General features: G+C 35.0%; 1 protein-coding gene across 5 annotated transcripts; it reads left to right on the top strand.

Annotated features, from left to right (window-relative positions):
• The first annotated feature begins 1485 nt into the window (after window positions 1–1485).
• Window positions 1486–5619, top strand: LOC131073629 (heterogeneous nuclear ribonucleoprotein 1). 5 transcript variants are annotated; one of them, XM_058010119.2, is made up of 4 exons: window positions 1486–1669; window positions 3370–3627; window positions 3918–4955; window positions 5165–5619. In XM_058010119.2, the coding sequence occupies exons 2-3, from the start codon at window positions 3406–3408 to the stop codon at window positions 4899–4901; spliced, it is 1206 nt and encodes a 401-aa protein (XP_057866102.1). In that variant the 5' UTR covers window positions 1486–1669; window positions 3370–3405; the 3' UTR covers window positions 4902–4955; window positions 5165–5619. The 5 variants fall into 5 exon arrangements, with proteins under 5 accessions (XP_057866102.1, XP_057866101.1, XP_057866099.1 ...); XM_058010118.2 differs by having other exon boundaries at window positions 1487–1669; window positions 3915–4955; XM_058010116.2 differs by having other exon boundaries at window positions 1495–1669; window positions 3756–4955.
• The last annotated feature ends 5974 nt before the right edge of the window (window positions 5620–11593 follow it).

Here is an 11593-nt window from a genome sequence, read left to right as displayed (position 1 = left end):
CCCTTATGTGTTGTTATGGGTTGTATGGTGTCGTAAGGGGTCATATGGTGTCCTATGACCCTTTTTTTAGGCCAGACTTACAATTTGTAAGATTATGTTTACATCTGCAAGTCAAGGATTTTAGGACCCCACTACTTTGTTCCAGCATTTGAGACATATTATTTTATGCACGTCTTAAGAATCTCATTCTTTTAACAAGACCTGCGGTGCAGCTGGAGTCCTTGCCTTTGCTGGGATGGGAGGTTTGGTCTATGTTTAAAGCATTTATTGGATTTTTGATTTATACAGATCATAGGATAAAACTTCAAGAGATTAGATCTTTTTGTCACTTTTCTTCCTGTAGACTATATTTTGATTTGCTTTCTTTTCTTGGTTAAACAGTTTACATCTATAGCTTTCTTCCTTTCACTCTTCAGATTAATTGCCCATCTTGGATTAATTTTGTTGCATCTTTGTTTGTTTTCTCTGTTAAAAGCCTGTAGAGTTGTCGCATTTTATATGTTTTGATTTCTTGTTTTGGATATCTGAAAATGTTTACATTTGGTTATTAAATTATTGTTTTTAGATTATTTGACTATATTGTTTTGAAATTTTTATTTATTTTTATTTAATTTTTCAATAATTTTGATATAAAATTGTTGGTTTTTAGAGTCCATTTGCATATGATTGTTTTAGAATTTTTTTTTTTTTTAAGAAATTAGGGTTTTCAAAAAGTATGTGCATAGAACAAGGAGGATAAGTTTGTGACAAAAATTAAGTTTATTATATGTTCTCTATTTTATTAGTTATCTGATGCAAAAGGATTTTTTATTAGCTAATGAGATTTTTTAGAATATTTTAAAGTTACCGGTCTTCTGAATTTTGAAGCAGAGTTAATGAGATTTTTTAGAATATTTTAAAGTTGTTGGTCTCATGAATTTTGTAATGCAATCAGTTTTAAAGTTTAAGGTCCAAAATTTAAGGAAGCTGGTGGTCTCATGCATACATAAACAATCTCTACTCTTTCCAAAAAAGATAAATAAACAAAACATTATAGTCCCACACATTACGAAACAACTATTTTATACTATTTTATTTCATCACTCTTCTTGAAAATGTAATAGAATTTTCTATTAGTTCTTTACAATATGAACATCTATAACCTTTGTAATGGTGTGCAACAGACTTTCTACCATTGTAAAATACCTCTCATCATTAATTCTTAGAAACCCACAACATAAAATGAAAAGGACATAGATTTGCTTATTCTAATTCAAATTAGCAAATGATAATAAATATAACCCAATTTCAAAAAGCAACTGATCCTTGGAATATGACCGTGTGCTTACATAAGGGGTCACAGAATCTAGTGCTAGATAAACACAGGGTCAGCAGGAATCTCCACCGTCTGTCCAATAAATGAATCCGATTCTCTACCATCTCTGCCGGGCCCGTACAAAATTAATCAAAAACAAGAAATGGGCCAATGGACATCTTCGGGTGGAGTACTTGTCAAGCATAAGGGGAGTACATAAAGCACTTCATTCTTTTGCTTTGCAAATTCTTTTTTTTTTTTTTCCCTTTTTTGGGCATCTGCGTTATTCCTAGGCTCAATTGTCCGATTCTTGTTGTTTTGGGGGGCGTGTTTTTATAGATTTGTTAGTGAGCTGAGCTTCTGGGCGTTGTTACAGTAAGTTTTTTCTTTTCAAAATATAATTTTCTTGTGCAGATCTGCGCTTTGATTACTGGTGTACATGTATCTGTGATTCTGTCCTAAGATCTGGTTAATTTTGTTTCTAGCTGATTTGGTCTACTTGGTGTTGGGTTCGAGTTCTCCTGTAACATTCTTCTGAACTTGAATTTTGGCCTCTTTTAGCACATTTGGAAGCTCAGATTGTTTCTTTTGCTTATGGATTTGATAATTGGATTCATACTCATGATACCCTTCTCACAAAATTGCCAATTACGCCAGTTGGGCTAAATTTTCTGTTAGATACTTGTTTTTGTAAATGCTTGATTTGTGATGGTGTTCAGAGCATGAGCAAATGCACCTGGTCTGCATCCAATTCAAGCTCTCTAGAGATTGCTGGGCTAATTTGTATAGATAGACATTAATGTGGAAGAAAATCCTCAAAACTCACAGGGTTTACTTTGTATTAGAAACGAGCTTCTAAATTTAGCTTAGAACAACTTTAAAGCGAGGTAACCTAAAAACACACAGGCACCACGAAGCAATGGTAGTACCTGAGAAGATTAAGAGGCTAACAAACCTACTATGAACTTGCACCACAAAGCCCAACTACAGTTAATATGTTCATTTTCTGAAGCATGGAAAATTAAAATCAGAGTCGAATTTGATGGGGATGTTTGAACATTCATCTTCTTGTGTTGAGTCAATTCCATAATGAATTTGTCCAGTGTCTTGGGAGTTTTGTGATACACACAGATACGGGGCCTATGGGATGTTCATATGATACTGATTTAGAGTGTGATGTTCATTATGAATTTATCCAGTGTCTTGGGAGGTTATGTTGTGCATTTGTAAGTTGTTTTGGGAAATTTGAAAATATGATTTAATTAGTGTTTCCACACTTTTTTCGGTTAGGCCCTGGATTGGCATGCAAGCCTGTATTTGATGTGATTTGTATTTATGACTTAGGGTTGTTAGTTTGTAATTCAGATGTTTAAATTAGATCTTATTTATCCTGCTGATGGAAATTAGGCCTCATTTATTGATTGCAATCATATCATTTGTCTTTGTCATGGAAACAATCTTGAAATCCAATATGTATTTATAGATCCCCAGCTTGGGGTGCAATTCTCCATATATTTTGTTGGACTTTTCCATGGATCAATAAGGATTGGAAATTAGGACCACCCATTTGTTGCAGGGGTGCTCTATTACTGAGCTACTGGCTCATTTGGTCGCTAGTTTATCTGTGGTTCAGGTGGTTCATTTCCAACACCTCCCCTTGAGTCACTGTGCATGTGCTTGGGGATTGTAGTCTGGTGTAGCTCTTGTGACCTGACTCTGATACTAGGGTATATGTTTTTATGTACTAATTAGGATTTGAATTTAGGACTACCTATTTGCTGCTAGGTACTTTAATATTGAATTAACAGCCCACTTGGTGATCGATCCATCATTAATTTGGATGCGACTTATTTGAATTTCATACACAAAATGTGATTAGTCTTGAGGGCCATGTGAAGTCCATAATGTGTTCATGACATGAAATTACTGATATTAAAGTGAACATTTGACAATGATCATGATAGTTGGAAATTCAAATTAGTGTCTTTTGTTGGAAAGATGCTATTGCTGATTGACACACTTTTTTAATTCTGACTTAGCTTTGGTTTTTTGATCATTCGCTGCTTGTGATACAGACTTGGTGATTACTCTGTATAAAGCAGCACCCTAACATGGATTCAGACCGAGGGAAGATCTTTATTGGTGGCATCTCGTGGGAAACAACAGAGGAGCGAATCAAAGAATATTTTAGGTCATTTGGAGATGTTGTGGAAGTAGTGATCATGAAGGATAAAATAACAGGGCGAGCGCGGGGTTTTGGCTTTGTGGTTTTTGCAGATCCATCTGTTGCAGACAGGGTTGTGTTGGAAAAGCACATGATCGATGGCCGAATGGTAAGATCTTTGCGTAGTCTACTAGAAAGGTCTAGAAGAGAGAAAGGTCAAGAGTGTGTCTAGTGGGTGGTGTTGTCAAATTATGACTAGTTAGTTTTCTTTGTTTTTTCCTTTCAAATATTATTTAGGTGGAAGCGAAAAAAGCAGTCCCCAGAGATGAGCAGCATAGCATGACTAGGAGCAACACTGGCGGCCATGGGCCAGCCAGTCAGAATAGGACAAAGAAGATATTTGTTGGTGGCTTAGCACCTTCTGTTACTGAGACTGACTTCAGAAACTATTTTCAGCAGTTTGGCACAATTACCGATGTGGTTGTAATGTATGATCACAGTACTCAAAGACCTCGAGGATTTGGCTTCATCACTTATGACTCGGAAGATGCTGTGGACATTGTTGTGCAAAAGCCCTTTCATGAGCTCAATGGAAAGATGGTAGAAGTCAAGCGGTCAATCCCCAAGGAACAATCTACTGGGAATGCCAGGCATCCTGCAGGTGTATTTGGTGGTGGAGTGGGTAGAGGAGTGAATTTTGGTGCTGGCTATGGATATGGCTTCAATTCCAGTTTGGCAGGGCCTTTTGGACCTAGAATGAACACTAAGCATGTTGTTGCTCCAGGAGCTAGAGGTGGGTACACTTCATATGGACCTACTGGATTCAATGCACCTGGCTATGGAAATGGCGCAGGATATGGACCTACAGTGAATGGAGGCAGCTATGGCAGTTCTGGTTTTCGAACCAACCCAAGCTATTCTGCCAGCACAGGTGGCAGTTATGGAGGAGCTCCCACTGGCTATGGAAGTCCTGCTGGCTATGGGAATCCAGCAACCGGCGCATATAACAACAATCCAGCTCCAGGGAGAAATATGTGGGGCAATGGAGCCATACCTTATACTAACACAGGTAGTTCTGGTGGCTATGGAAGTGCAGGAAATGGGAGCATAACTGATTATGGTGGAGGTGCAGCATGGGGCTTCGGTCAAGGTAGTAATGACCAGCAAAATGGAAGCGGTGCTGGGTATGCAAGTGGCTATGGAAGCTATGAAAATAACTACGGTTCAAATGCAGGTGCTTATCCAGCACAAAATAGTGGGTATGGAACTGAAGTGGCAACATATAGCTCAACAACAGGGGGCTATGGAGGTGCATACACTGATAGTTACAGCAACTCTGCTTATGGAGACTCAGCTTGGAGATCAAACCCTTCTGAACCTGTTGGAGCACCTTCAGTAGGCTATGGGTTAGGCAATACAGTCAGAGATGGGTTGCATAAATAAACTTTGGCAACATACATTTAGGCTATTGAGTTAAACATACCGATGAATATAGAGGTGAGAATATAATTCAGATATATTTTCCATTTTTCTTTTGTAGTGTTATTTTTGAGAAGCAAGTTTTCTTTTCAGGTCCTGGCTCATAATTAAATGTGGCATGCCTATGCACATATTGTATAATGAGTGCTAGATAGAATAAGATTACATTTATGCTTGCAAATTATATGCATTCACACTTATTCATGCTTGCCTATACATTTTTGTAGTTGAGATGACAGTATGGACTGTCTAATCTTTTGAAGCTGAGGCGATCTGGTTGATGCTGCAACTATTTGGAGTTCTGCTGCAAATGAGATACACTAAATATATTACCGATGTAATATTTATGCTTTGTATATTTTAGCTATTTAAATAGTACAATCCAATGCATACACTGACCAAGGGATGGAAATTTCTGTGTGAAATTGATTATAAGTATTTTGGTTTGGTTTCCTGTTTTGGTTCTTAATTTTAGCTGACATTAGTGTCAGATTTAATGACCAGGTTAGGCTTTAGATATTCAGTCACATTGTGGGTAACTTGGTGTCTTGGCATGTGACTAAACTGTACATCTGATTGAATTAGGTGTATTCTCTACTTTTAAATGTGTTTCTACAATTTCTGTAATGGCATTGTTATATTAAATATTGATCAAAGAAAGCTTTTAGTTGTAACTTGTTAATTCCTCTTTCAATTCTATTTTGAAGTTACTATGAAAATCTCATGGACAGAATGGAATTTTATTGAATCTCTTATGCCTTCAATGATCAAGTGATTGATTTTGTTTTCAATTATTCTTGTTTCCTATTATGTAGATCTACAAGCAAGATGAACTTTTATCACACAGATATGTTGAAAATACTACCGCACAATTCATTTTTTTAATGAAAGCTTTGGTTTTTTTTTTATGAAAGCTTTGGTTCTCTGATAAGATTATATCATGTTTAAGGATGTCTATAAAAATTTGAATGGGAGGCAGAATGAAACACAGGAATTCTGGTTTTGAATACATCAAATTATAATTTGTATGATGATGTTTGTTTATTTCCCATTTAACACTATATCAGATATCTAGATTTGTGTTTGGTATCATTTTTCAATTTTCAGTATGTTGTTCATTAGCAAAATCTGTAAGATGCACTCTTGACTCTTTGCTTTTCAAGGTAAAAAGTGCTGTTGAGCTCCTTGTGAAGGGAGCAATCGTCATTATCTGCTAAGTCTGTGAGTATCATCTAGATGCAATGAGTGATAAGTGTATCATTCATTCTCATGAGAGATGGATTATTGTGATTATTCATGAAACATAGGTCAATGAGTTTGACTCGAAAACTACACAGTTAAATTCTGATAAAAATATCATAAATTAACTTGCCGTGAAAAATATCTCCTACTTCTCAATAGTCAGCTTTTCCAATCTACCAATAGCATGTGCATGCTTTGCATCTGACTATTATCTACGATATATCTCCCTCACTATGCCTTTTTGTTTGGTTAATGTTCAACAGTATAATTGTGAAACTACATAAGAATGAGACTGGAGGCTTTTGCAGTTCACCTCTTTTGTTTTTGTCACAGTCTTTATTAAGCATTTCATACATAACAATAAAAAGATCTAAAAAAAAATTAAATTCAAATTGAGATAAAACTACAACATTCTGTAATATAGTTTTTCTTAAATGCTGATGTATTTGGAGAAACATATTTCTAATTGTAATGGTGAAAATTTATTTTACAATTTTCTTCTTCATTTTGAACTCACTTTAATTTAGTTATCTTTTATGCAATGATTGATAAGCATACAGATGACATGTTTTCTCTTGAAAGTGGGAACATTACCTAAATTTCACCGATCTTTATTTGCACTTACTTCCAAGGATTAGTTCCAAGCCTTGGATTCCTCCATTTCCCATCTTGGGTCAGATCCATGATTGAATAAATGATAGAGGAGATGTTCTTGAATACATGATTATGGTAATCAATTTGAAATATTTGTTACATAGGTCAATAATGTAACCACTAGTTTTGCATAAGGGTCAATTTTTACAATGCGAGAGGGCAATTTTGGATTTTGTTTGTTCGGTGCACCACACAATCTAGTCCTCTATGGAAAAATATTGTGAATGTGAAGTGGTGAACATTGAGGCGGTTTGTAAGGAAAACAATTGATGGATGTTAGATTGGAGTCAATTTATGTGCCAAATAGGTCAAATCAAGTGTTTGGCCATAAAATTATGACATGAGTGCAAAGTGGAGTAATCAAAGGTGTAAATGTATAGGGCAAACAATTCTAACCTTTATAGTTTACCCCAACACCAATATGTCTTTTAATATATATAAACCATGCATACTGAAGTAAATATGCAATAGAAGAGAAGAATCATAATAAGAATACAATATTGTAGTTTGCATGATGCCTTATCTTCACATACTTGCAAAAATATGTTGCCTCATACAATTACGTATGTCATTACTTGTACCCACATCTAGTATTAATGCTAAAATCCACAATCATCATCTATAACATGCAAAAAGGGGTAAGTAAAATTGGAGCAAGAGTAAAATATTGAGTAAGGTGGCATGGCACATATTGGTAGTTTGCAATTTGGAGCCATCAAAGTGTAAAAGGATCATGACACATATAGCTACTGTGAGTTTTAGAACAATTTGGCCTCCATAGTTTATGTGCATGAAGTAACATGATTGTGGACTTTTGAACAACTAGGCCACCATAGAGCATGAACATGACAACCTTCAATAGTTTGTAGTTGTGTAGGGGAAATAGTGAGACTAAGTATGAAAACCCTAATCCCACTCTCATACACACTCATGGAATACAAAAGAGCCTAGGGAGGTAACACACTTTGGTTGCTTCTTATGAGGAAGAGAGAGTCGTGGATTACCTCTTAGGTTTTCTATTCCTTTGTTGTAAATGAGAGAGAGGAATGATGCAAGAATGCAATCTAACCTAGAATACAAGTAAGCAAGCAAACCCTAATCTGAGAATGCAAATCAAAGAACAATTGATATACTGCTGAAAATTACCGATCAGAAGGCAAAATCAGAGGTGCACCTATGTCTGAAATCTGAGCAAAAATGTCCAAGACCAGGGTGCCATGTCATTGTCCTGATTTTGCACTTCTGGGGCTGCAACTGACAAGATGAATTCTAGACCCTGCAAAGTACTGTCCTGCCAAATCCTGCTAACAGAGGGCAGGACCATGGCGCCACACCACTCTCTTGGGCAGGACCAGGGTGCCACACCCCTGTCCTTGGGGTTTTTGCTGAGATCTGCAACCTAGAACTGTCCTTATATGCTCTTCTGGTCCCGAAACTTCCAGCGACGCTCGGATCCGACCTGTACCTGAAGTTGAAAAAGAGGGTTTGGGGTGGCTATATAGGGTTTTTCCTTAGTCAAACCCCCATGTTGTTGATTTCCACCTCTACGAATAGTCGATAATGTAATGAAAATGTGTGTGCAAGATCCTAAGATGAAAGCAAACAATCTAGAGCAACCCTAAAGAGTAAACCCTAACTGCTTATAATTGACAAAGTAAATGCTCTAAATCCATAATGAAAAGTGATCTAAAGCATGAATATGAATCAACCATATTCAATATCATCTTGAGCCTATACGAGCACTCAACCATGCACGAGGTACAATATCTTATATAGTGTTATAAACTACCCACCCCCTAATCAATTATTAGGTTATCACTTATTATCTGACTTTCGAGGGGTTATCCTGTCAACCACTTCAGGTGCGGCCCCCACTCGAAATCCACTCTCTCATAGGACACTAAACAAAACATGGTTACTCCACGAGGACCTTATGGCAAAACATACAACCATAACATCTCTACCAAAATACAGGTGGCCAAGAACAAATACTTATTAACCCTCGATTAACCATAAGGAATAGGCACAACATGGTTAAGACAACGAGATCATAATACATCACCTGAACAAGAGGTACCAAATACGCCACAACAGGACGACTAAACATAGACGAGAAATAACAACAACATCAACCCTTTGCAAGAAAAGCTAAATTCACTAAGTTCGAACACAGACAATCTTTGAGAATATCAACATCATAAACACTTGCAAACTTATTGATTGAAAATTGAATAAAACACCCTACGTTTAATACACCATTCTAGAACGTTATTCAATTCTATTTATTTCCGATACAATATTGCAAACAAAATAATAAAATCCATATTAAATGTTTAACAAATAAAATATGAATTATATTAAAATATTTTATCTATTCAAAATTAAATCTAAATTACCAAATAGATCACATAACTAAAGCCTTGATTTGACAAATATATATATATATATATATATATATATATATATATATATATATTTGCAAATAAATTTAATAAACTAAAATTTAAAAACTAAACTATAAATTTAATCCCACTATAAAAAAAATAGCGAACACTATTTAAGACACCGCGAAGGGAATAAAAAGCAAAGCTTATTTAAAATTTCATTAATTCAAAACCATTCCCAGCACCCAAATCACTAGTAAAAACATGCAGTGAGCAGAATATTAATTTTGAAATGATAATCTCCAATGAGGGATTCAGTAAACCAATTAAGCACAAAAGACCCAAATCTAAGGATCTTGGGCAAAATTTCAGAAGAATATAAAGAAATAAGAGGGGATTTGATTCATTAATTGATCTCTTCACACAGAGGAAGAATCCTTGCATCATGCAAGAGGCAAATTAGCAAATTTGCCAGCATAACCCCCAAATCTTGGGCAAATAGAAACTTGCAATCACACAGAAAACAAAATCTATTCCTTTCTACACAAAATAGAGGAAATAACCAAACAACTAAATCTTCTAAGAACTTGGGAACATACAACCAACAAGATATTGAACCATTTTCTCTCAACATACAACACATTTGATTTAGAATTCAACAAAATTCAATAGCATCTACTCTATTTTCCAAATCCAACTTCCAACTTCCAACAAGAATCTTCAATAAGATTTCACCATTTAAATCAAACACGCAGGAAGAAAGATCAAACATTCAAATTTTTAATTGCAAAACATAAAAAGAAAACAACCCAACCTGCAAAGCAATCCAGGAAGCAAATTTGTGGAAGAGCTTCAACCTTGCATACAAATCCCAACTCCAGGTTCTTCCTTCCAAATGAATTTCCAAATTTTTGCATTCCAAAAATAATCCTCCCCTCTTCCCGTGAACTCACAGGTAATATAGCCAAAAATATTTTCAACCTAAACTTTTTAGGTTAAAAGTTTCCTCCACCAATAGGAATAAGATATTTAAAAAGTAATAAAATCTAATTTACCTTTTTCCATGCCACAATTCTTTTTACATAAAAGTTAACACAAAGAGGTAAATGGAAATGCTTTTTATTTATTTTATTTTATTTTCCCATGAGACTTTAAGTCAACAATAGCATTTACTTATTTCTTTTCCAATAATTTAATACAACTACAACACAATATGTCATGCAAATTTAACCATTTAAATATAGCAACTCCATTTATTTAATTAAATCACTAACTCAAGAGCATATTAAATAATTAATTACGCCAACACAAAAATAGCATCATTCACTCAATTTAATAACTATTCAAGTAATTAGAAACATGCAAAATGAGGAATGATCAAACGACGACTCACAAAACGACAATACCAAAGCACTATGACTTGCATACTGGTCAAACAGGAAAGACAATAGACTGACAACACTCACATGAGTGTAACTGTGGTCAATTTAGGGTCCAACAACTATCTCTTCCACTCCCATCTGACAAATAAGGCACGCTCAAACCTGTGAAACCAGGTGGATTTGATACCCCGTACCTACCTGGTACTTGTACTTGCAATGTCCCGCATCAACGAACCACACGTGCATATAGACAAATATATAAACAGAAACATCACGCACACTAATGAAGGAGAATCGTGACGTTCCCTATCTCACAGGATTGAGTGAAGGAAAATCGTCCCCTCACATCCCATACACTTGCAAACACGAAACATAAAAATAACACATCGCATATATAAAGTAAAAGTGTCAGTCCATGTCAGTAATCCATAAAAATTAACATTTAATCATAAGTACTGAAATACTGCATGAAAGCATACACCACATATCAAGTTAAAGCATGAAATAACATCGCATAAAGTCTGAATAAAGTATAACAGTAATGTATCCACTGAACAGTCTACTAAAGTCAAACATAAATCCAAAAAGTCTGATCGAGAAGGGGTACTACAATATTTATGTATGTATGTATATGTGTGTGTGTGTGTGTAGGTTTAATGAAACTTACATCATTTAACTGATAAAATTATATAAATTATATATGTGTGTGTGTGTGTATGCATGTATGTATGTATGTATGTATGCACGTACGCATGTACGTATGTGTACACACACACACACACACACACATACATATACATACATATATATACATATACATACATATATATATATATATATGTATATATATGTATATATACATATACATATATATATATACATATACATATATATATATATATACATATACATACATATATATATATATGTATATATGTATGTATATGTATATATACATACATATACATACATATATATATATGTATACATGCAT

Source organism: Cryptomeria japonica, chromosome 11, assembly GCF_030272615.1.
Source record: "Cryptomeria japonica chromosome 11, Sugi_1.0, whole genome shotgun sequence".
Lineage (NCBI taxonomy): Eukaryota > Viridiplantae > Streptophyta > Pinopsida > Cupressales > Cupressaceae > Cryptomeria > Cryptomeria japonica.
This window is presented reverse-complemented; position numbering and strand designations above follow the sequence as displayed.